This window comes from Lissotriton helveticus, chromosome 7 (genome assembly GCF_964261635.1).
Source record: "Lissotriton helveticus chromosome 7, aLisHel1.1, whole genome shotgun sequence".
Lineage (NCBI taxonomy): Eukaryota > Metazoa > Chordata > Amphibia > Caudata > Salamandridae > Lissotriton > Lissotriton helveticus.
In genome coordinates this window covers 114,356,040-114,383,261 of record NC_136068.1, presented here as the reverse complement: position 1 = coordinate 114,383,261, position 27,222 = coordinate 114,356,040, and the positions used below count along the sequence as shown (strand labels likewise).

The 27,222-nt window shown below is 42.2% G+C and overlaps 1 protein-coding gene across 1 annotated transcript in view; it reads left to right on the top strand.

The window, feature by feature from the left end:
• Positions 1–27,222, top strand: part of LOC144768184 (peroxidasin homolog) — a 235,201-nt gene that overhangs the window by 133,939 nt on the left and 74,040 nt on the right. Inside the window, exons 8-11 of the mRNA XM_078651647.1 lie at positions 2,024–2,141; positions 11,961–12,130; positions 15,245–15,517; positions 17,421–17,537. Of these exons, the coding sequence (XP_078507773.1) occupies positions 2,024–2,141; positions 11,961–12,130; positions 15,245–15,517; positions 17,421–17,537 (678 nt within the window). The remainder of the gene's footprint in view (positions 1–2,023; positions 2,142–11,960; positions 12,131–15,244; positions 15,518–17,420; positions 17,538–27,222) is intronic.

Genomic DNA, 27,222 nt, shown 5'->3' with positions numbered 1-27,222 from the left:
TCTCTTCACATTTCAAATTTCTATCACCTTTTAGTTCACAGTTACCTTTTTAAGCAATAAGCTTTTTATTTTTTTAAATTATGTGTTATTTATACACCTAACTTTATTTCTTCATAATGTAACTGATTACATGCTTAACTAATATGAAATTACAGCCCTTTAAGAAGTTATGCGGATGAAACACACGTTCCACATGTTCCAATGAGGCTCACCAAGACATCACAATGAAATAAATGATAAGAACTTGCACTCATCTATAAATACTTTACTTAGAAGGACAATCTGCTTGTTTAGAAGAAGATTGCTGTTGGCTGTTGAGGCATTACAGAAAGGGCAGAGGGTGGAAATACTGATTCTCAAAAGGGCTCTCTGTTAGATTTGTTAATCTAACAAACTGTGTGCATAGGCTGCACACTTCCAGCTATTGCACATAAGCAGATGCTGAGATTATTCACACACATGTGCAATGTATGTATTTTCTTATGTAAACAGTGTAAGTTAAGTGAACTGCTGCATAGTGGGCTTCCCAGGTGACCCATGTCCAGCCAACGGGTCAGTTTGTTTTCATTTTGATTTCACTTGCACTAGATGCTGAAAATGCAGTCACTGGTGTGTCTGCATGCTAGTACCAGGTACTGATAGTACTGTATCCATGAACAAGTGTCCCAAGATGGTAGGAAACACGCTTCGAGCCCTGAGCGTCCATTTAAGAAATGAGTCCATTGGGGGCTTTGTAGTGGGGTTCTCTGAATTACACCATTGCAACCAGGCAAACCTAGGGTCATTGTATAGAAAGTTCCTTTGGGGTGCACGCTCTTAGCGTGCACCCACTTTCTGAGCCCTGGGGAAACTGTGAGAATGCAGAAGGGACCGCTTTTGTTTGTGAGGGCCCCTCTGTAAGACAGATCTTGCTGGGGTTAAATGTGTGCCATCACCATGCCATTGCGGTGTTCCCTCAGATGTATGGGGGCCTGGTCTATGCAAATAAGGGAATCATTTACGCCTGCGTCATATTACAGATGTAGGCAAAGAGGCCGCAAGGGGGCGCACTGATATAGCCTTCCTGCACATAAACAAACCTAAAATGCCATTTTGTAACTTTCAGTGTGCTGCTTCATGCAGCATACATGGAAGTTACAAAATGGCATTTTGAAAAACGGTTTGTTCGTGTACAGGAAGGGACACCTTCCTGTACATTAACAAACCATGGCAATTGCTTTTTTCATGTGTGCTGCACTTAAGTTCGGCGCTGCCACCTATTATCGCCAAACTTGATAATAGGTGGCAGCGTCGACTTCAATGGGTGTTGCGGTGGAATGCCTACCGCAACACCCACTGCACGCCCCCTTTCACGCTAAGTTTAGCATGAAAGGGCCCTATTGTTAAGGCAGCGTTAAGCCACTTAATGTGGCCTTAAGCCACGTTAAGTGGCTTACCACTGCCTTTATAATAGTGCGCTGACCCTATCGCCACCACAACGTCACAAAAAGTGATGTTATGGTGGCGATAGGGGCTTTATAGTATGCCCCCAGTGTATACTTTTGGAGGGGTTTATACGCCTTTGATTGGTCCCTGAGTCCAGAGGAATGCAGAGAAGCCATTTTCTCTCCTACAGATCTGTGCCAACCTCTGAGAATCACGCCAAGAGTCTGGCACCAACAGCTAGTTTCTTGCCTTTGTGCCAGGCTCTTGCAGTTCACTTGGGAGGTGCTAGTTATGCTTTGCGACTGCTATTAGTTCATGGCATGGCATACTTGGCAAGCAGCACCCATGATCTAGTTCTTCAGGCACATCCAGGGCTTTCAGACTCAGGCCTGAGGTTTGGCACCAGCTTCCTGACTCTGACATAATTTTAGTTCTGAGACCCCTGCCAGAGAAATGGCACAGAAGACACTCCATTGAGGTCTAGACAGGCTCTGGAACCCTTGCTTAGGCTCTGGCATCAATGGCACTTTTGACAACTGCAGAAACTGTTATGTGATTCTTTGCTTCTAAGCTGCAAATGTGTTTTCTGTTTTCTTAGAAAAACCACGCATTACTTTGGAGCCGCAAGATGTGGATGTTACAAAGGGAAACACAGTGTACTTCACTTGTCGGGCAGAGGGTAACCCAAAACCGGAAATCATCTGGTTACACAACAGGTAATTAATTCTATAATTTTTTTAATGAAAAATATTTGTGAGGCAGGGCACAAACCAATAGTGGTAGTGTGTTAGAAAAAGCTCCCTCTAGCCTTGGGACCCTTGGCGAGTCTTTGAGGGTGAGGATGTAGGCCTTTCAACAGAAACCCCCTGAAAATTTGAATAAAGTAGGGTCATAATGTCATAATTCAATTATATCAGAAGAGCATCTCTCACTTTATTTATTGTATTGTTGCACCATCTCTGAAGAACCGGGTTTTAACCCAGCGGCATCAGGGGCGCGCCTAAGATCTTCGAGTTCACCTGTCTTGGTATTCAAAGACACGGAATACTTCTGGATGGCGTCAGAGACCAAGTTTATTAGCTATAGCTAGTAACAGTGATCCTAGAAATACATTGCGGTGTAAATTCTCAGGAGACTGCTCATTTTACTAAGGCGAAACGTCTCCTTTTATACTCAATATTCACATTATAAATGTACACCCACTGCACAAGATTTCAGCCAATAAGAAACATTTTCAAACAAAGTATCACATAGCAAAAACTCAATTTACAGTATCCCAACCCAAAAGTTAATTATTAGGAATGTCCCAAATTCAATCTCCACAAGCCGGACAAACCTATAATTGAAAGCATAACCCATGTAATGAAGAAACATAAAAAAGAAACAGTAACAGATGCCGAACAAGATAAAGCATGTGCAAGAAAACTAAAAAGTTAACGATGTCCTGAACATTGATTTGCAATCTCAGATAAAGATCTATCAGGGAAATTGACTTTGCAAGGTCAGTTTCAGGTGAAGAGGTCAGTTTCTTACATTTCATTTCAGAGTCAAAAAGAAACCTAGTTAATGTATACATGAACTAAGAAGGCCAGGCCACTTTGTTCGCCAGGTTACCTTTACAGGCCTACGTGAGGGCAACACAAAATGGTGGCACAGAACAAAATGGAGTCAGACTCTAGAATTGCAGAACCTCATCTCTGTGTGCTATGGATTAGTGACAAAATAGGGCAATTTGTTATTGAATACATTGAATAATAGGATGCACACGTGTTTTACTTCTTCTTTAGTCTCCTTATTAAACTGCTGCTCAGTGGCAATGATTTAGCGTGCTGGCATGAACCGTGCTCTGTCCTAATAGCACTTACGAAAAATATACTCTCCAAACTGGAAGGTGGTCACCACCCAGTATCAAGCCGCTACAGCTCTACGAGCCTTCAATTGCACAAATTCGAAAATTCAACAGTCAGAAAACAAATGTTAACCCACTTAATCCATAGTAATCCATATCTGTACCCATAAATTGTTCGCTGTTCATACAATAATTATTCCACACTTGTGTTTCTACAGAATGCCAATCCAGGCCTTATACTGTAGCCGTCTGAGTTCACTGTACATCCTTGGAAACTCTTGCAGAAATATTAAGTGCTTCCCTCTAATAAACCCAAGGAACAGCAATCACGTGGGATGTTTGAACTGGAAAGCGTTCTAATAAGATGCACCTGAGGGGGTACAAAGAGTTTCTTCCAGATGACTTTACTCTGGATACAACTTGGGAGGGAGCTCGAAATACACAGTCACGCTACCGGGAACGGCGCGGTATATCAGAGATTGTTATCATATACAGACAACAGGGTGAGTGGTTTGCAAATTCTTTGGTTTATAAGAGGGAGACACTATTTCTGCACAAGTTTATATTAGGGAGGAATGCTTATATTATCAGTGAGCACATAAGATTGGAGCTTGTTAATGGGGATATTAGAGAATAGGGTTTTTGTTTAAGAATAAATGGAAATATGGAACATATTGTATTGCGGGGTATCATAGGAGGTTAAGCCGTGCATCGGTGTATTTATTTACATGCCCATATTTTTTGTCAACTGATGGGTTTTATTTATTTATGTTCTAGACCCCTGACAAAGGGTTCAATAGCCCGAAATGCATTGGGTGGACACATGTATGGTTTCCAAGGATGTTTTGTGAATTCTGACGTGCTAAAGTATAAGGCCTGGATTAGCATTTCTGTAGAAACACGAGTGTGAAATGACACTATTGTTATATTAACAGCGAACAATTATTGGGTGCAGGTATGGATTACTATGGATTAAATAGGTTAAAATTTGATTTCTGACTGTTGAATTTTCAAATTTTTGCAATTGAATGCTCATAGAACTGTAGCTGCTTGATACTGGGTGCTGACCACCTTCCAGTTTGGAGAGTACAAAATAGGGCAATGGGCACCTGTAAAAGGTTAATATCATAGTTACCGGCAGGCTTTTTTTTCAAGAATGTAAAGATGTATTTTTCTACTAACTGTTATGTGGGGTCTTAGTATTTGTCTACTAACAGGTATGTTGGGTCTTGACTCTCCAGGGTAGCGTGGATAGGCAGATAAGACTTCGTTCAATGCAGGCGGATGAAGGTTGGCAATAGATACTGCACAACACAGTTCTAGCAGTTTCAATAAAGACCGACCATCCAGCCAGTATTTTTAATTAGTTAATTGAACAACACAAATATATGCAGAAAATAAAAAGTAGCATCCTTACAGTACAAGTCATACAATACAATACTCAAAGTATCAACATAGAATAAAACAAGCAATGCTGGTTATTAAATTACAATCATAATATATTTATCATTATGATGGTTACAATTACTGTGTTGTTTGTAACCGAGTGTTAGGAAACTAGTAGGAATCGCAGTTCTCTCTCACAGGAATCAAAGCCCAATGTTGTGTTTTTGGGAGGGCAATCTGGCTATCAATCACCCCATGATGAAATATGATTGGCTCTGTAATGTTTGAGATTACCTCAGTGATCATAACACACAGTTCACAAAGAATCCCCTTCCATTAGAAATAATGCCCTCCTATGGCGGTGGAATCTATCATATCTGCCTGCCAAATTCTCACATCTTTCATTATATGTACAGTTTGTAATCACTAATTGATCAAGAACATTAATGTAGTTACAAGGAAAATACAGGACAATGAATGCAATCCGTGGGAGTTTCAAAGTGGCATTAACGTAGTAATATAAATATTTCCAGTAATCACATTTTAGAGGTTTTTCCTGCGAAACCTGCTTTCTCACCTGGTTTAGGATTAGCGCTTCATATAATATTTTTTGCAAAAAAAAATCCCCAAGATAAACAATTATTTACCACCTGTTGTCTAAGGCCATAGGTATGCCTTGCACATTTTACTTTGCCTATCCTGAAAAGAAACACCTAGACTTACAATAATAAAGGTTCAATCATTTGGCAAAACAGTACATTGTCAGTATGTGCGTGGAATATAAAAGGACGATTTATGTTACGTAAATAGTATGGTATGCCTATGTAACTCATTAATAAAAGTGGTTAAACATACAGTTTAGGAGAAAATATGCCACAATCTATTAACAAATGATGAAAAAATGACTTTGACTACATCTTTAACTAGAAAACGCAATTCATAGTTTCATTTAAACTTGAAAGTTTCATCAAATAAAATACTACCTTTCATCCAGGACTAAGACAGCACTCCTTTTGAACTCCTGGAACTCTCTAAACAACAACCCAGGGCAAAAGAACAAAATCTGTCTACAATGCCTTCATACAAACAGAAATACCAGAAAGAAAATCTTATATCTTTCACCCTCTTCCATGGTCCTGCAGTCGAGGCCCACTTCCACTTTGGAGTGTTTTCGTCATTCATAAAGGGCTATCTCGGTTTGATAAATATATCTTTAGGCCACAAGCTAAATATACACAGTTTATCTTTACTAAAGATCTAGGAAACCCTTCACGTAGAATTTATTTGGGGTATTAATAAAAGTAAAATCTGGGCTTATATATTCACTAATTTCTTTTTATATATATACATTTCTTTATTGCATCTTCACTAAATGGTACAGCATTTTCTGCCTGCATTAAAAAATATTAAACATGGACTTTTCCTTGATTACATTTTATGAATTCACTTGAAAAGGCTAATTTAGTTATCGTCAGTAGAACAATGCAGTGTGAATAACTCAAAAATGACTTTAATCGAGAAAATAAGAGGAGCTGGGAATTGGCGACTCTGCTTGTACTTTGACCATAGTTAAGGAAAGCACCTCCAATTAAAATTGTCTATCATTTCAACTAATCACAACATTTGAAAGAAAAGTTTATTGGGAAATAACATGAAATGGCTGTTGACATGAACTGTACCTTGAAAGGTGATGTAAACCAGCAGATCCCTTCATTCGAGGAAGTGCTTAACAGTGATCTTTTCATTTCTTGATTCATTGACTATGATCTGAATCTGGCCACAACTTCTTAGAAGTTGTCGACCTTTGAAAGTTTTATTGAGGGTCCTCTCCACTGACAGTAAAATGCTGGTTCCATATGAACTTTACATTGTGATCCACTGGACTGAAGCGAAAATTTGGAGCATCACATCCGGATATGATCAAAGCTAACGTAAATCTTTCCCTAAATATTTTATTTATTCATGCACATCTGTAAATGTTGCATGAATATATATAGTGCAAAGCTAGCCCTAAAGAAACTGAGCATTGCATTCATATGTAAGCCACCCATTCTTATCTATGCACTTGCTTGTTGAATGTCTGAGGCTTTATATGACCTCCTTTTCAGAACAGTGAATGTAAACAAGCATTGGCAAAGTCATTAGGTCTGGTACTGCCATCAAGCCTTTTGGCTTTGACAATGCTTGTTTTGTTTTATCACGGTGAAGCTACCGGGCCTTTGGCTAAATGGGAAAATACTTTTCTGCTCTCGAAAAGCACATATTGTCACAGTTGTTCCTAGCACTGAACGCAGCTACTTTGTCTGTGGATGTACCCCCTGTGAAAAGGCGAAATGCCAACCTCACAGACAAGTTAGCCAATTGCTGAAACAGGCTAACCCATTGACCAATGCTGTATGCTGTAGTGGGTGGAAGGAAACACATAAATGTAGTAAAATTAAAAGGTCTTGGCTAACTTTCTTAAAAGCATCACCTGTCCTTTTATGGGACAAAGCTTTTTTTTAAAAAATTCTATTCGGGAATGAGAACACAGAGATGGAGGCCTGGTGTCCTTTCCATGTCGCCAACCCTATGTTCACAGTCAATTGTAGCGGCCTCCCTAATTAATATTCATTAAGCAAGCCATTTTGTGACATCTGTGAATGGGCCTTTTGCGTTTTGACTGATAAGTAGAAAAGTATTATTGCAAAATGAGATGCAGGTTGCAGACAGGTGTACATCCGGCCCTTACTTAGGAATCCAGCAAGAAGTGGCATAAAAACCCAGTCAGCAAACACTCCAAGCATGAGATCCATAAAGCAACCTTATACCTATGGTATGCAAGAATAGCATAACATAACATAACGCCTTCCAGAAAGCCGGAATGAGTTGAGTGTCATTTTTTATATTATTTATAAGAAAAGCTAATAAAATTAAGTGATTAACAATTGCAAGTTTGTAAGAAAGAGAAAATACGTGTCAGGAGATTGTTTTCGTGTAGAGATATTTCCTAAAACGTTTATATATAAAACGGCACAGCTCTGCGAGCCTTTTATGACTCTCAGTCGATCTAACGAGCCACTCCAAAGTTCCACCCACCTCTGCATATTAAGGGCCCAGTTCACAAAGGTAAACTTAGACCTGAAGTCTAAGTTCAGACCTGAAGTCTAAGGTCCCATTCACTTTTAAAAAAAAAATATTTTTATTATTCATCATCAGAAAAACAAAGTGTAAACAATTAATTACTTTGACATATATATCTAATACAACAGAAATCATTCAATTAAAGCTTAGTCACTTAAAGTAACAAACGAGATGCAAAACATAATTTGAATACAATTTCCGAGAAAGAAGAGTTGAAAGATCTGAACAATTTAACACCGCCAACTATAATCCTATCAAAAATGAGCATGAGTCTATCCCCTTTTTAAATTTTTTTTTTAAATTACCCTTCTAATTTAAGTTTCCATTTTTCAACTGGGGCCCATATCCGTTTCCCAAGCTGCTTTGCATTCACGCCTTTTTTTCATATAAAGCTTTCTCTAGAGTATAGATAGCTAATAATTTTGAGAGCCATTGTTGAAGCGAAGGAGGATTAGAGTCTTTCCATACCGGTGCAATACAAAGCCGACTCAGCGTCATTGCAATAAACAAAAATTCTTGATGTGGTACATCCTGCCCCTCCTTTGCCACCCCAAGAACTATAATCTCATTAGTTAATTTAATAGAAATCTCCAATTCCTCTATAAAGAATTCTTCCTTAGCTTGTTTAAAGGTATCTAATTTAGCACAAGCTGCAAACATGTGTATCGTGTCTGCCTCCATGCTCTGACATCTTGGGCAGAAGATCCCACTCGTACCCCCCCCCAGCGGGCTATTCTATGCGGTGTATAATATAGTTCATATAAAGTCTTGTAGTATTGTGCCTGCAGATTTGCAACCTTTAAAATAGTGTTTCCTAACCTAAGCGATTTTTCACCCTCATTCCCGACTAGATTTAATTTAGTTCTCCATTTATCAAATACCTTTCCTCTATCATCCTCATTATACTGGCATAATGCACCATAAAGTTGAGAGATTGAACATCCCTCCTCATCTCGAACAAATTCCATCAAGTCTACCCTAGTAAACTTACAATTACCAGCTTGTTTTCTCTGCAGGACTGATCTTATCTGTAAGTATTTAAAGAAGTCTCTCCGATCCAAATTGTATAGCTGTTGCGCCCTTTCAAATGTTATTAACCCTGATTGATCTATGATGTCTCCAATTGTACCGACCCCAAGATTATCCCACCGCCTCATCACTTGATCATGGAATACATCTGGGAGAAGTTCATTCATATATAAAGGGGTATAGAAGTTCATTCTCCCTAATTTAATTTTCTTCCGGATAATTGACCAAACTGAAATGGCCGCACCCAACAGCTTGAACTTCGTTCTTTTATAGTAGTTTCCTAACTCCTTGAATATAAGAAGTCCCTTATTAGAGTCCAGAACCAGCAGATCATATATATCCGGATTGTCAGCGTTACCCCTCCAGATATCTTTTATATTCCCACCGAGGAGTCCTTTACAATACTGAAGGACTGAAGCAAAATAATATGTCTTAAAGTCAGGTACTGCAAGGCCCCCCGTTCTTTAGATAGTGCCAGCATCTTTATGGATCTTCGGGTTCTGCCCTTGGCCCATATGAAGCGATTACAAATCCCCTCTATTTCCTTAAACCACTTATTAGTAAATAATAGAGGAATCGTTCGGAATAAATATAATATCTTGGGCAGAAAATGCATCTTTATAACATTACAGCGGCCCATAACTGTTAAGTGTAAATTGTCCATCCTATCTAAGTCTAGTTTTTCCTTTTTGATTACTGGGGTCAGATGTTCCTCCACAACCTTAGATAAATCAGATGTTATACTGATGCCCAAATAGACCGCGGACTCTATAACTCTCTCATCATGAATAGTAACAAATTGATTTATGACTATTTGTGTTTTCCCTTGGTTCAATTTGTACCCTGACAGAAAACCATATTTTTTCGCCTCATTCTCAATTTCCCCAATTGCTATTATTGGTGTTGATGATGTGATTGCTAAATCATCTGCGTATCCCAATATTTTGGTCTCATATCCATTCAATACAATTGGGCTGATATTTTTATATTTTTCTATATGTCTAATAAATGAATCAATATAACAAGCAAAGAGTAGAGGGGAGCAGGGACATCCTTGCCTAGTCCCACGTTCGATTTTTATTGCCTCGCTCAGTTCTCCCCCCACTCTCAGTCTGATTTTCGGATTTTTGTAAAGGGCCTTTAATGCTCCTATACATATTTTCCCAAAATTACATTTGTTCATTGTTGCCCTTAAAAAACCCCACGAGACCCTATCGAAAGCCTTTTCGGCGTCCAGAAATATTAAAGACATAGGGTCTCGTGAGGCATTCGTACCGTCCAGCAGCGCAAACACCCTTCTAATATGGTCAGCAGTACCCCTCCCCGGTATGAACCCGTGCTGCCAGGGTGAAACTATCTTCCCAATTACCAAGCTCAGCCTGTTTGCCAAAATTTTAGAATAGGCTTTAGTATCACTATTCATTAAGCTGATTGGTCTGTATGACCCAGGATCTGTAGAGCTTCTATTCTTTTTTAGAAACACCACCATTGAAGCTTCTCCGCAAGACCCCGGAGGGGCGGGTCCGTTTTGTATGAGAACCATAAGTCTATAAATGTCTGCTTCTAAGGTCAGAAAGAACTTCTTATAAAACTCTAGCGGTATTAAATCAGGTCCAACTGCTTTCCCTGACGGAAGATCATTAAAAGCTCTTTGTACTTCTTCTAAGGTAAAGTTAATCTCTAGGGAGTTGTTGTCCTCCTTTGTTAGTTTATCTAATGAGGCAGACTCTAGATATTCCTCAATTTCCGCTATATCTGCTTCCCCGTTATCCTGGCTATATAATTTCTTATAAAAGTTCTGGAATACAGAGCAAATTTCCTTTGGTGTTTTTACTATTGCCCCTGCCTCCGTAGTCATTTCTTTTATCTGCCCCTGAGTAGCTGCCTGCCGAGTTCTAATCGATAGGATTCGTCCTACCTGTTCACTATATTCACAAAGGTAAACATTTACCTTTGTGAATTGGGCCCTTAGTTTTGAAGGGTTTTCTGTGCAAAGGAAAAAGTAAAATTGAAAATGGAGCCATTGGTGAGAATAGGTTGGATTGGACACTCTCTGGAACATAGTTTACTTTATCAGATAAGCAAATCCTCTCCACTCACACAATCCTGCAAAAATACAATCATAGCAATTTAGATCTATTCACTAGTGCTGAAATCGACTTAAATGCAGTTTATGCCTAAATAAAAACTGGGCCCAGATTTACCAAGCCCTTACTTCATTCAAGGCGACAAAAAACAATGCAAAGGCTTAGGTGATCTTTACCTAGCCACGCAAAGTCACCTTGTTCAGCGTAGCTTAGTAAACCCAGAATAACGCAAGGCAGCACAAATCACTGCCTTGCATTACTCTGGGAAGGCGTTCCATGAGTGGAGTGTTGGCGTTCCAACACATTCACCCATGGATTTTGGTGCATTCCCAGATTTACTAAGGACAGTAAACCTGGGAATGCGTCAGTATGCTAGGCCATGCCCACAGAGGTGTAACAAGGAGAAATACGTTTATTTATCCTCAATATTTCCTTTTCTATGTGTGTTGCATTCTGCAGCACACGCAAAAAAAGGAAAAGCCTCTTAGGATTGTTTTAGTGAAAGAAGGACTCCTTCCTGCATAAAAGCAATCCTGCCTGTTACTCAGTCATCCTTGCACCATGGTGCAAGGGTGCCTGCATTGGCACTAGACAGCAGTGAGTGCACTAGAACAGAGAGAGAGGGAATGATCCATCTCCTAGTAAACATGGCACATTCCTGTTCTCTCCATTTGACGCAGCATAGCTGGTTGTCTTGCTGCGTTGAGTTGTGTCAAATGTTAGTAAATCTGGGCCCTAGAATTTATGAGGATTTTAGAGTAAATTGCACTCTCTCCTGGGCCTCTGCTACTAACTACCACCAGGTGCCTACTGGTGGCCTTTGCCCGTGCAAACAATGCCATTGGGAGTAATAACGCCACCAAAATTTGGACCACTCATAGATTGCACAACTTATTCCCCATGTTTAGCCCCATTCTGGGAAGTGGGTGCAAAAACACTAGAAGGCTCAGCAGAAAGCTAGTGCAATTAAACTTGTTTTTGCTTTGAGTATGCGTGTTGTAAATGTTTTTAAGTGTTGTTCATGACCCATTGAGACTCAGTCATCTCTTTTGTGTTTCCAGTAACGAGATCGAAATGAGAGATCATGACCGCCTGCACCTGCTCGATGATGGAACCCTGCAGATCCAAGACACCCAGGAGTCCGACAAAGGGGTCTATCAGTGCATGGCCCGGAACATTGCCGGGGGTGTCCGGACCCAAGAGGTCTTGCTCCGTTACTTTGGGAGCCCTAGTGAGTGCTTGTCTTTGAAATGAGAGCTTCTCTGTCACTAACAATTAATCTGCAGCACTGGAGTCTCAAGTAGTGTGTTTGCAAACCTCAGAGGCAAGAAGCTTGTCTAGCACTACAAACCCACTTGCAGCACCAGGGCCTCCTTCTGTGTGTCTGCATACCTTACAAGCAGGAAGCTTCTCTGTCACTAACAAACTACACCAATACCAGTGGAATTAAGCAAAATAGGGGACTACCCTGTGGAATGCAACAAGGGGCCACTGGGTCTCCCATATCTCACAGAAATGCATAGACCTTAAGCTCAGTTGGGGCACCCTGAAGGATGAAGGCCCTATGTTCCAAAGGGACCTTCATTACGCCTCTGTACCCTTCCTGATGCAATGAATCTGTACGTTTCTGAGGATGGGACCTTTTCTATCACTAACAAATATTCTTCTCACCAAGACTGGGTGTAGTGTGTCTGCAAAGCTCAGAGAGAGAGGGCTTTTCTAACACTATTATACCATCTGCAGCACAGGTGCCTGTATCCTGGGGATACAGATCTAGAGACGTTCTAAAGCATGGGCAAAGTGTGCTCTGGCCCAGAGCCTCAGCCTTTCAGGCACCCCCTGATAGGTCCAACTCTGTTCTGCAGAGTCTTGCCCTGATGACCTTTAATAATTCTTAAACAGATTGTTTTAAATGCCATTTCCCCTTACTTTGTTTTTAACCGTTTGCTGCTGCTGTCGGCCAACGGCCGGCGCAAGCACTACCTCGGTAGTGCTGCGCACGTCCGTTGGCCGACGTGGCCCTGCCCGCTTAATAGAACGTTCCGGACCGGCGCAGAACGTCGAAGCAGCAAACGGGTTAATGTGGATGATGTGTGAGAGTCTATTACATACATTTTGTAGAGAAATTTTGTGTTTCATACAACATCCGTATAAAAGTTTATTTTAAGTCAAAACAGGACCTCATATATCATATATTAGAAATAGTAGGGTGTCACACAAATTATTTGCAGATATATTAGCAAGCTGTTGTGTTACAATATTAAAAACACACACCACTATACCCGAATATTAGATGTAAACACTTTTAGAATTTGGTTGAGTGTGGCTGTGCACGGTCAGTGATATGGCCAAAGGGGGCATGAAAGAGCTGAAAATGGATCATAAATTCAAAGCTGTTCCAAACAGGGGCCCCCAAAATACATTGGGCCCAGGGCCCCCAAAATCCTTAAGATGTCCCTGTACAGAACTCTTCTATCATGAGAAAACCATCCCGGGCCCCAGGCCCTAAAGCAGTGGGTCTAACACGCTCAGACGCAGGGAGCTTCTGTATCCCTAAGAAACCATCTATGGCATCATCTCTTAACCCCTTTGCTGCGGCGGCTATTCCGCCGCAGCGCTAAGGGGGAAGCGGGGCCACGCGGCGGTCCCGTGCTCGTGACGGAACCGCTCCGTCACGGCTCGCGGGTGAGCTGTGCTTATGACGGAACCGTTCTGTCACCAGCACAGCCCACCGAGGCTTGTGACGGAACGGTTCCGTCATGAGCATGGGAGGGGTTAAAGCAGTGTGCCTGCACTCTTTACCAGCAGGGAGGTTCTCTATAACTATCAAACCATCCTTAGTATCTCCTCCCAACGCAGTGTGTCTCCGCATCTCAGAGGCAGGCTGCTTCTCTGTCACTAACAAACCATCCACAGCATCACCTCCCTGTCTGCAGCTCATGCTTTGGTCCAGAGAAATCCCCAGTTAAATGTTTGCACTTCAGACACAGCAAAACGTAGGTACTCAGCTCTGGTCTTAGCCTGCGCGGCTGTTCATGATACTGTCCCAGAGCCTAATGCAGTGTCCCTGCACATCCAAGAAGAAGGATGCAGTGTGAGGGAGGTTTTCTATCACTAACAAACCATAGCCAGCGACGGGAGCACACATTAGTGGCGGGTGGCTTATAAATCAGTTACATATCATCTAGTGCTTAATTTGAGCCGGTGGTTTCCGGGGCTTCCCACGGCACTTAATTGTCAACACAGGCACTTATGACAGTCTGCCACATAGTGGAACTGTTTGTCTAATATAGAGAGAATCAAAACAACAGTTGTTTATTAATTCAATCTATCTTAAAAATGACTAAATGCTTACCTTCCAAGCCAATCTTATAGCTTTGGGTCCTTGAATAGTCTAAATTGTCACACTTGGAGGAGTGTGATGCTCAGTAGTTGAGTTGGTACTGCCATTGGCAGTGCTTGCAGGGGTAATGGGCTGGTGTAAAGTGCAGTGGATTCCTGACGTGGGCCCAGCACTTATTTGTTCACACATTAACCCCTTCGACGCTCATGACGAGCTGGGCTCGTCATGGCGTAGCCTCCTCGCACGCTCATGACGAGCCCAGCTCGTCACGTAAAGTGCGCTTTTTAAAAACCCAGCGTACGGGCGCATGCGGTTAAGCACTGTGCGGCATCCACATCTAAATCATTAGGCCTGCACTCCTCAGTGCTATAGTCTCTTTTGCTACTCTTTTTCTATGTCCAGTGCAAGCACTGAGTCTCTGCAAACTATTTGTGTATCAGATGTTATACAGAGTTAGTACGCAGTTCAAGGACTTCGGCCCTCAGCCTATGACTCTTCTTACACACTGTGATGCACATGTGCTCTTCAACAGTATCTTCATGTTTTCTTTTGTTTTCTTCTATTAACTTTGTGTTTCTATATGCCCCAGTGCTGGGAAACATCTATTATAATGCAGGCATTACATCGTAGTGCCTTTACAACACAGTCAGTACCACAACTGCGACATTACCACGAGTTCCATTATAACGCAAGTCTTTAGGGAATGCAGTGTTAGATTTTAAGTCCAACACCTTCCCTACTGATACACCGATTGGAGTTGGAATAGTAATTTAAACTATTCCAAAGTCCAGCGCTTCCCTAAAGCAAGTTGTCGTAATGACTTGCATTGTAATGGAACTCGTGGTAACGAAACAGGCGTGGTATTGACTGCGTTGTTAAGCCACACGTAGTTTTGGCATGCGTGGTAACAAATGCTATTCCCCAGTGCCTCGCGGAGCTCTGAAGTGGTTACAAGGTGACATGTTGATCCTATACAACTGAAGATGTTCTGTTTTTTTTCAGCAAAGCCAATCTTTGTGATTCAACCACAGAACACGGAAGTGCTCGTTGGGGAAAGCATTACGTTGGAATGTGGGGTTTCGGGTCATCCACGCCCCCGTATTGTGTGGACTTCGGACTCAGGATCACCACTCACTGACAATGCCCGCTTCACCTTCACTCCCTCCGGGGGATTGTACATACAGAACGTCACCTTCTCCGATCAAGCACAGTACAACTGCAACGCCAGCAACAGCGAGGGCTCAATTCAGGCTTCGGCACACATCATCGTGCAAGGTAAAGCCAAAGCAGAGCACACTCAATAGCCAAGTGCTTGGCTAAACCTCATGTGCCAGAAAACTGAGGGGCTTATTTACAAACCTCTTGCGCCGCTGGTGCGTCACTTTTTCACATATTAAAAGTGGTGCACCGGCGGCGCAAGGGGCTTTTAAATAAGCCCCTGAGTGATTGGGTTGCATTTGGTTCAGTTTGGTTCCAACTAATATAATAAATGGCAGAGGAAAAAGTGCAGCTTCAGAAATTACAGATGTTCACTAGTGCATAACAAGAAGAAACCTAGGGGCTTCCAGTACCACTTGCTAAGACACCCAGACCATGCACCGATTAGTATGTGGAGTTTCTGGGTGCCCAAGAACAGTTGTGGGAATAACTGCAATAAAAGAGGTGGGATATTTCTATGAAGCAATAGTGCAACCACATGGGACTTCATCCCCAGGTTTATGGGCCATCACCAGTGACTCTCCTCAGGCCATGCTCCTTAATGCCTTGAGCTAATTCAGTAAACGTATAATAGCATGGAACATTTCTGTATCAACTGAAGATGAATAGAGGGTGGAAGCAATCACAGTAATACGGAATAATTTTATACATATTTTCAACACCTTCGAAAGACTGGACACTAGCGAAGGCCCATTCTTTTCACGTAGAGTCACATGTCATAGTGTACCAGAAAATGCAATCAGAGATTAGCACAATGTGCAATAAGGGACATTAAATAGTGGTAATAGTACTATGAGCAACCAGCTTAGAAACACAAACCTCAATGCGCACTGGCACATGCTACCCTAAACGTGATATGAGAAGCGTGGCAAGAAACAATCATCTTTGGCACAATGCGTGGATTAACAAAAGCCCTTAATCAACCAAAGAGAACAGGAAGATAGAACATGACCCATAGAAAATCACGACTGACCAAAGAAGTCCATGGCAGGTGTTCAAAATTCACCCTGTCTTTGAGATGTCAATCACATAATTGACATCATCCCAACCATGATGTTCTTCTATTTTAACCTTTGGTTTTAGAACCACTCAGCAATCATGGAAAATAAATCACAAAGTCCTATCCCCAATCATTGTCTCTATGTCTGATTACTTTCCAACTAAATTTTGCATATTATGCAAATCCAGCCTCCCAAAAAGCTTATTGGACCATAGAACGGGAATTTAATAGTATATAAAAAAATGCCTATTACATTTCTATATATTCTGAAAAATGTTCTTTTATGAACAATCCAAGGGCTTTTAAACCTCCAATTTATCCTCAGCCCCAGCATTATATTTCTTAACATTATAATGTGTTTTGTAAACTTCTACACATCTTTTATAACATTTCATGAGGGCAGATTTGTTTCCCAATTAGTTACACCATTTTTCAAAATGCTTAATAGAAATTCCACGTTTCTAAAACTTCTAAATTTCATTTATAGCCAACATTCTCCACTGTTCCCACGAGGATTCCACGGAGAATAAATGTACTATTTTTGAAAATGCATAAATGTCACCGATGCATAGGAATGATAGCAAAATATTTGAAAATAATATTTGTGTGATATACACTTTTTTTGGCTGCATAAACTGCTGCAAAAGATGAACATTCATGTTCTAGAAGTGGCTAAGATATTAAGCAAGTATAACATTATTTGAATCTTTTCTTCGTCACTTAATCAAAAAGTTTCACTGTGGGTTTCTGCATATCCACAGATTTAGTTTGTACCTTGATTTGTTGCCCCAAATAAAGTTTTCATGGAGGGTGTGATGTGTAGGTGGTTACCAACAGTGTTGTTTTTTGTTGCAACTTAAAACATATTTTTTCCGATTTTACTTTCTTGCCATAATGCTGAAATGTATTTTGTATCTATAAAAATAGATGCTTAAAATTGCTTATGTTCTTATTTCATAGATGTGCCACGGTTTCTTGTGGTTCCCACTGATCAGGAGGTGATAGAAGGCCAGGACGTGGAATTTCAATGCTCTGCGGAAGGAAACCCACCACCCGGGATTGCGTGGACCAAAGCAGGTGTGTTTGATGTGTTATCCTGTCTTCCGACACCTGCTATGCCAGGCTGGAGGTGTACCTGCACTCCATTTGTTGCCCCACGTGGAGGAGGGTGGTGATGTATGCTGATCTTCATCCCTTGCTCCATACATGGGGCAAGTTGAAGGTTGCATTGCGGATTTGGCATGCTTCTTGCATTAGGAGATTGAGAGTAATAGGTTGCAAGGTAAGGAACGCTATACGTAGTGATCAACGGAGGCATTGTGCGTTAACCATTGCTAGAGAAGGAGAAGGTGCACTAGATGTAGGAATGTAAAGTGACTTCGCACCAGATATTGGTAGGGATTGGAATGATCCATGATATGGGCCCTATACCATGGAATTATTGACTGATCGTGGTCTACGATAACTTATTCTTCTTCAAGTTCTTGATCCTTTGACACTAAAGACCATTGTCTGTTTATTGGATGGGTAGTGGGCAGGGATAATGGGAGAGTCCTTTCTTTGCAGCTCTATATTCATTTTTTCTTGTCGCTTGGATGAGATTCTTTGTTTAATCTCTGGTAATGCACAATTCCTTTGTCTTTGAATATTTAAAAAAAAAATCAATAACACAAATGTACATATCAAAATAATGATCCATGCTAGCTGAAAGGAGAGGATATGATAATGCTCACTACTAAAAACTCAGCGCAGCTTTTCTGCTTTGCACAAGCTGATGCTTGCCAAGGCAACAACGGAGATACCAAGCTTCTTCTGCCCGCCGATGGCCAAGTTTCCAGGGGCAGCACCGGCCTACTATCGACATGCTGGAGGTCTTCCTACAGCTGTGCCACAGTTGTTTTTTCCCATTCACAGACTTGGCATTGCTTCTCCTCATCTGTTCCTCAATACATAACACCCTCAGGAATGGCTGTCTCCTCTCCTCCCTTCACTCTACAAACACCATGTTGGGTGTCGCAGATTTTTTAATGCGGTGAAACCTCATCGTTGCTTGCTTCTTACATGGAATTATATCCAGGGCCACTGGAATTATGTGGCAGTCGAGCACCAAATTAAGCAGCAAGTTTGCCTAAATTATGCATCAAGAAAGCCATAATCATGCTAGAAATTGTGACAAATTTGTGCATAGTCGTACTTAATTATTTGTCATTTGTACACATGGTGATACTGCCTGGGCAAAGATATCACTAAGTTAGTACCAGTTAAACAACCAAATACAGAAATAAGCATCTGAAAGATGACCAGGTAACCTTTGAGATGATGGATTCTGTGGCAAATTCAGCAAAGCCATAATGATACGAAAAATGCAGCAGAATCACATAATTCCAGTGGCCCTGAGTATATCTAAACAACATCATATCAACTACATCCCCGTATTAGTGCATCACCTCCACTACATCAATAGTACAATTGTGGGTCACTACATCTATGAGGTCTAAATCACCAAATGTAATAATTTTGGGGAGGATCTGGGTGATTAATAAAAACGTGATTATATTAATTTAAATTTGAATAAATAATGTTGGTGTCTGGCTTAAACATTAAATAGAAATTGAATTACTTAAAAAAATGCAATCTACAACATTTTATAAAGTATTAAATAAAGACTAGGGGGCCGATTCACAGAACTAATCTCAGATAAAATCCTAAACTTACTACTTTTGGTATTCACAGAAGGCATTTAGTAGTAGTAAAATGTAGGACTTTATCTCAGATTAGTTCTGTGATTTGGCCCCTAGGTGGTTGCTGTCCCTTCTTTTATTTGCAAGACCATTGAACCTTTGTCCGAATGGATGCTAAATTATGCCTTCCCCTGATGCTTTGGCTGGTTGGAGGAGCTTGAAGATGTATTGCTCTATACAGATAATTGAATGTTCTTTCTTAGTCGAATATGTGATTCTGGTAGCCAGGTGATGGAGATATCAAATTATTTTGTGCATACCTCGGGCCTAAAAGTAAACTGGCTTACTATTTTGTACCTGGTACACAGATCCCTCTTAGAGACTTTGAGGGCTCCTGATCTTAAGTTGCAATTGATAGGCTTTAAAAACCTAGGAATTTATGTCACAAATTCCAAGACAGTATGTTGGTCTAATAATATCTCACCTTTTAGATTCGTTGCAGAGGGATTTGGTTCACTGGTCCTCCACCTCTGTTCCTTTTATGGTGCATCACAGTAATGAAAATGATCTCCCTAAAATGTTACACTCTAAAAGATAATCCCCTCCATATCCCATTTTCCTTCTATCGAAATATCAATTAACATTTGGGGAAATTCATATGGGAACACAAGACATAATGTGCTTCAATGGTAAAGGAGTGTAAAGCCCCCTAAGATGCATTGGCAGGTCTGACAACATGGCCACCTACAGAGCCTCATACTTCCTGATCATGAATGAGTGTATTTAACCCGATCTGTGCTTGCGTCGGTCAAAGGCCGACGTGAGCGCTACCTGCCCAATGCTGTGCACGACCGTTGGCCGACGCAACTCCGCTCACCCTTTACAACTCCCGCACCACGGCTAAATTCGTGCCGCGGTTAAGAAGTTAAAGGTCGTAACACGGCCGACTGTATGCCACCGAAAAATGGATAATGGGCACCTATTTGGCTTTACATTACATACTTGGGGACCAGCAGCTACAAAGACTGTCCTAGAGATCTGCTGAGACTCTCTTTGTGCCATTCAAGAGAACGGCCGACTTACAGGCAAAACGTCCCTCTGAGTGGGATTACTTCTGCTAAAAGTTTATGACCTGTAGGGGTTCTCTGGTTGGTATGCAATAGTAAACATGTAGTTAAAATAAACCAGAGGTCCTCCCACACTGCTAAACCTGTGGTTCCCATGCTCTAATGAGAGTTGAAGAAACCCCTGAGTTACCATCAGCAGAGACCCCATTGGCTCTGCCGACTTACCTGCGACCCAAAGGTCGTCCACCACCAAACTGCTAGGGCACAGTGACAGCTGTCCAACCCTATTGAGTGTGGGATGACAGTCACTCATTTTCCTGATCTCTGTCTGCCATTCAAGGCATGGTGGACACAGGGAGAGAAAATGTTAAATAGCCACCACATGCATCTGGGTCATTTACCTATTGCACAGAATTTGTGTTTTCTGAATAAAAAAGTGAGCTGGTGTTGTAAACATAGTGCCAACTCAGCAACTTCACTGCTGTAAAGAGAACTTTAATAGAACAAAACACTGGTCCACTCCAGGGAAGTGTAAGCCTCAACTTTCTTGGTAAATTAAAAAAGCCATCAATTGATTGCTGTTTACAAAAAAATCAAATTAAATTCAAATACTGTAAAAATATCTCAAAAGTGTGCGAACACATTGTATCACAGAAAAATGCTCGAACAAAATGCGCAGTGATAGTGAATGAGTGAACTAAAATGCGTACGTGCTATTTACAAAGCATATCTACAATGCAAGGGGCTGATATAAATATACATTTCCACAAGACAACTGAGAATCAGAGTATGGTGTGTACAATATCTTAATTTAAAACAGTCCTCGAGAATATTCGCCGACGTTTCAACCCTAATAAACTTATTTTGAAAGGGTCATCATCAGGACCAAAAAACAAGGTAGCAACCAATGTGAAGCAATGCATTCAGTTATCTGGGTTTTCCAACCACTGGACACTTGAGTTGATTCAAATAGGGGGAAATCAAAGTATTAATGAAAGCTGTTCTCAAACACCGTCAAGAGATCAGTAGTAAAAAGCTAGTAAAGATCATGCATAATGACTGAAGGAGCATTAGACTTATCTGGTTTCAGACCCTTGGCTGTCAGCAGACAGATATGAGGTCAGTGACGGTCTCAGTGTAAACACAAGTGAGAAGGGGGTGTAATACATGGGGTGTCCACCTTCCGCAGACTATCCGTAAAATCTGCCCAGAAGAGAACTTTGACAGTGACTATCTTCACAGCAGGGAGATGTGGCCAGGAAGGCAAGGATCTCTAGATATGACAGATGGTCCTCCCCAGAGTGGCGAAGGTCATGGCCTGGTGGTGGGACTGCAGAACACCCTCCAAGGGTTGAATGAGGCCAGTACTCTATGAATCGAAGCTCCAGGCCTTTGCAGATTTTCAGCAAGAATGTAACCTTCAAAGAACACAATTCTTTCGAAATTTACAAGTGTTGCATTCATTCTATCCATACATAAAAGGCCCTGATGAAATCCCATATTTAAGTTCCCTAGAAATGAAACTTAGGGGCCGATTATGATCGCGGACGGACGAAAGTCCGTCCGCGATCACTGAGGAGGAGGGAACGTCCGCATGGGCTGCGGCGTTCCCTCCTGTACGATTAGGATGTGACCGCCACCCTGGCGGTCACATCCTCTATTACTTACATTGCGGCGGTTGCGGCTTCAAGCTGCACCCGCAGCAATGTAAAAAATGCAGGTGTTGCATTTGTATGCAGAAAGAGGCAGGCACCGCGCGGTGCCTGCCGCTTTCCGCATACAAATGCAGGGGGGTACCATAGGTACCCCCCCATGTGCACCCCCCACCCCCCCTTCACCTAGGGGGCCCGCAACGGGCCCCCGCAGTGAAGTTACACATGCTTTTCCACGGCGGAAAAGCCGCGGCGGAAAAGCATGTTTCACATCCCATCCTAATCTGGCTGACGGTGTCTGAGAGACACCGTCACCATATTAGAGCTTTTCCGCCACGGTTGTAAGCCAACCGCGGCGGAAAAGCAGCGGACGGAAACCAGGACCCACCAGCCATCCTAATGTGGCGGTGGGTCTTTGGTGGGTCCGCAGCGGATTTTCCGCATCCTCCGGGCCGGCGGTGGCTTCCGCCGGCCCAGAGGATGCGGAAAATCCGCTATCCTAATAAGCCCCTTAGTGTGGAAACTACATGACAAAATTAGTTCTAAAATATAACAATCTTCAATTATTAATTCTCCTGACACAATTCCCATTCTACAAGCTTCGTGGGAAGAGGATGTGGGTGAGTTATCCAAGGAATTCCAAAGTGACGTTCTCCTAAAAAGGTGGCCATTTCGTCATGTTACTAGCCAATTCAGCTTAAATATTTACATAGATCCTGTTTCAGTTGTGAGAGGCTATGGAAAATAGAGAGGTATTCCTCATATATATGTCTAAAATGTAATTGTGAGATTGGTACCTTCTTTCATTCAAGTTAGGTTTTCCCAGACATACAATTGTTTTGGATGGAAAGTCTTTGAGTCACTCTCAAAGGTGTAGGTTTGGACGATCACACCAACCCCAAAGTGTGCCTAATTACATATTACGAAGCATCTGGGGTCAAATCGGTGACCAAAGGCATACCTCACTTTCGCAGCGTACTTGCTCAAAGAGACATAGCACCAAATTGGAGAGCGACCAGCTCTCCTCAACTGAGGGGCTTATTTATAAAAACTGTTGCATTGTTGCAGGAAAAAGCGATGCAACTGTTTTCACTGTGCCCTCCTTGTGACATGATGGATGCGTCATATTTACTGTATGACGCATCATGGCGCAAGGAGTTACAGATACATCAGTATTTCTGACGTATCTGTAGGTGCAAAAGTGACGCATTGCTGGGGTGTGTCTGAAAACAGACGCAACTCCAGCAATGTGTCCTTTCACATGGGGCAAGCTCCATGTGTAAGGACTTGTGTCAGCCATACGGCTACTGTGAGGCAAGCGTAAGATATTGACGCAGTAGCGTCCTAGAAGTGGCGCACTGAAATCTCATAGATTTCAATGCCCTACTTCTACGAGGCTTTTTGTGGGGGAACGCCCACCCACCATACAATATACCTGGTGCAGGTATAATGTGGCAGAGGGGTTTACAAAGTGACACATCTACCTAGATGCATCACTTTGTAAATAGGGTGCAACATGGCACATTTTGTACGGCACCGGTGCGTCACAAAAAGTGACGCACCGGCGCCATAAATGTGACGCAAGGGCTAATAAATAAGGCCCTTAGAGTTTGGATGAGGCGTATGAACAGATGCCTTTTCTTTTAGGTTAGTGGGATTAAAGAAGTGGCTAAAGGGATCTTTCTTCAATGTTGTGTGTTGGGGAGTGTCCATCCTCAAGATTAACTCTGGAATCATGTTGTATGTAAGAAACCTGCCGGATTCCATTTTGGTCTGTACCGGTACTATTTTTTTTCAAATGTGAATACAATTATTTTCTATTAAAAAAAAGTATACCAGAGTCAAGGCATCTGTTAAAACAGATATAAAACATACCTGAATATGTAGCGTAGCGGTGGGAGAAATTGTGGTAATGTGATTAAATGGTGAGTGCTACTGTGGCAGACAGCACCCTGGCAGGTCTCACCCTATGTGGCCACCTTATCTGCCGCCCTTTGGCTTCCTTCGGACCGTCATTGGTTTGCCCAGCCGACAGCTTCCAGGCTGCGGTCTAGGCTGGCAGTACCTGGGCATGTAGACTCTTGTACCCCTCATATGTCCAGTTCCTTCTGGACAAATGAATATGATGATGATGATGATTCTCCCCCCTCGTTCTTTCCTGATGGCCTCTTTTCGTTCTTCCCCCTACCGCCTATCTGTGTTGGGAGTCCTCACTTCTGAAACAGGCGGCGGCGTAGCAAAGCAGCCAGGGGACCCTAATGCTGGCAATGAAAATGGGCCCATGGTTGGGTTGTAAAGGACAGCCATGACAAGGGTTCATTGTCTCCCTTTCAGGCTTGAGCCCTGGTGGCCAATTGAGCTGTACTCCTCTGGATGTGGAGTGGCATGCATTTTCTTACCAGATCTTTTACGTTGCTTGCTCCATACCAAAGTATCCTTTTAATTCCTGAATCAAATTTCTACTGCTTGAATCCTTCCCACTCCACAGGTAAACCAATAGCCACCTGGGCCTGACGCATGATCTCAACAGTACTGACATCTGAAGAGTAAGGGATTAAAATGCCTGATGTGTGATTCTGGTAAAGTCATTTGGACCTTGGAGTAGACCTAATTTGGGTAAACAGCAGGCCCCTCATTTGGGCAAGCCCAGTTTCTCTTTCTTTCAGAGTTCCTCTACCTTCACAAGCAAGTCCACATGTATCACCCACTCATTGCCACAGGGCACAGCAGTCGGGCGATGGCTTGGTCTTAAGAAATCTTCTGTTCTCTCAGGGGTGTTGTGAACCCCCGCTAAAGCAGCTACTACAGCGGGGGGGAGGGGGAGGTGTTTTTTTATGGCACACGTGTATCTACAATTTGGCACATAAAAACTCATGATTAACACAAGAAGGATGGACTTATAGAAAACGGAAAGAAAGAGGAATAAGTGGATGCATGAGTGGGCAAAAGCATGAGTGGGTGAATGGCTGAAAGGATGGATTGATGGATGAGTGGGTAAAAGGATGCAGAATGAAAGAATGGGTGGGGTGGTGAAAGGATGGGTGGAAGGGTTGGTAAAAGGAGGAGTGGATGAAAGGATGGGGAGGAGTGGGTAACAAGATGGGTGGAGGAGTGGGTGAGAGGATGGGTGGGTGAAAGGATGAGTGGGTGAGACAATGGGTTTACTGGTGGATGAAAGGATAGCAGAGTGAATGGGAATCTAAGAGGATGGATGGATGGATGGATGTGGGTGAAAGGATGGCAGGGTAAATGGAAAAGGGAGACAATGGATGGGTGGTTGTGAGAAAGGATGGTAGAGTGAATAAAAAACCGAGAGGCTGGATGGCTGGCAAAGTAAATGGAAATCTGAGAGAGCGGATGGATGGATATGGGAATGCGAATGGGTGAAAGGATGGCAGAGTAAATGGAAATTTGAGAGGATTGATGGGTGAGTGAAAGAATGGAAGACTGAATAGAAAACTCAGAGCATGTATGGATGCATATGGGTGAAACAATGGCAGAGTACATAGAAATTTGAAAGGATGGATGGTTGGATGAAAAGATAGCAGAGTAAATGGAATCTAAGTGGATGGATAGCTGGGTGGGTGAAAAGATTGTAGAGTAAATGGAAAACTCAGAGGATGAATGAATGGAAGTACAGCAGAGTAAAGAGGTTAAGACAATTAATCAATGGATGGGTATGTGAAAGGATGGCAGAGTAAATGGAAATCTGAGGGGAATGGATGAATGGCAAAGTAATGGAAATCTGAGATGATGGATGGATGAATCGGAGGGTGGAAAGATTATAGAGTGAACAGAAATCTGAGAGGATGGATGGGGGGGTGGGTTAGTGGATGAAAGGACGGAAAAATAAACGGAGAAATCTGAGGTGATGGGTGGGTGAGTGGGTTGCAGGATGGCAGAGTAAATGGAAATCTGAGAGGATGGAATAATCAATGGATGGCATAGTACATGGAAATCTAAAAGTATGTATGGATGGCAAAGTAAATTGAAATCTGACAAGTTGGATGGACGAATGAATGGATGCACAAAAGGATCAATTCACCCTTTCTATGCTTCTATACGGGTAAGTAGCGCGCTTTACAAGTACTCTGATTGATTGATTGATGACTGTGCTCCTGACGAGCTGAGCTCGTCATAACGGCCGCGGCGCTCCCACGCAAGGCTAATTCCCCGCCTGTGCGGGGGTTCTATTGCAGTCGGCGGAGTCATGACGAGTCCAGCTCGTCATGAGCACAGCTCCACTGTGCAGCATGACGAGCTGGATTCGTCATGAGTACCGTGGCGCCGCACGCGGCCCCTCCCCCCTGCACCGCGGGGGAATTAGCCCCGCGTGGAAGGGTTTAATGGATGGCTAAGTCAAATGATGAATGTATGGATGAATGTTTGCATAGATGATGGCTGTGTGAACGGATGGATGAAATGGCCAATGGATTGATGGAATGGTGAAAGACTGAATTATGGATGAAAGAATGAATGGATGACATAATGTAAAGGTAAAATGGTGGATATCAACAGGTAAATTGAAGGGTGAAAAGGTTCATGGATAGAGGCTTGGATGGGAGAGAGAAGGGAGCTTTTGAAGAGCGGTTGAAGCTCACTTGCTTTGCTTGCTTGGTGTCATGGGAGATTTGGTCCCAAGTGGGGGCATTTACATTTTCTGGCTACTCCGTTGTTCTCGATGCACAGGGATAAATTGCTTATTTTGTGTTAGTTTATCGCCCAAAAGAACCTACCATTAAACATTAACGTCTGTCACGCTGCTGCATTTATGAAGAAGTATAAATTGTTAAAAATTAATTTGAAATCTGGAGCCACCTGAATCTTGGAAGAGTTAGAGAATCTCTCAAGGCTTTTTGTGTTCGGGGCTAGCCAGGTCTAAGAAAGCATGACTTCACCCTTCATTGTGTCCTAAGCCTGGAAGAACCACAACTTTCACTTTTTAACTCAACATAAAGCCATTTAGTTAAGAGAGTGCCAGATTAGCTCTCCAGAATTCCATCTCTCTGCAAAAAGCAGCCCATTTAGATTATATCAAAAGGTTATCTGCTGAGAATTCTAGAGACATTAGGTTCTAAACAGCAGATAATATTCAAGGTAAAACACACTTTCCCCGTTTATTAACAGGTAAAATTATACAAGCCCAGGTGTTCATCTGACGAGGAAGTACTAACTAATCAAGCAATAAAAAACACTCCTTTTAGGTGAGCGCTGGCTGCAGAACTGTGTAATGCAGTGCTACGAAACAGCAACACTGCAAGAGCAAGCGCTTTGTAAAACAAATGAATACTGTTACTATGGTGATTTATTTGTGGAAATATCTGCTTCTTCGGCACTGCAGTGTGTTTCAAAGAACTTGAAT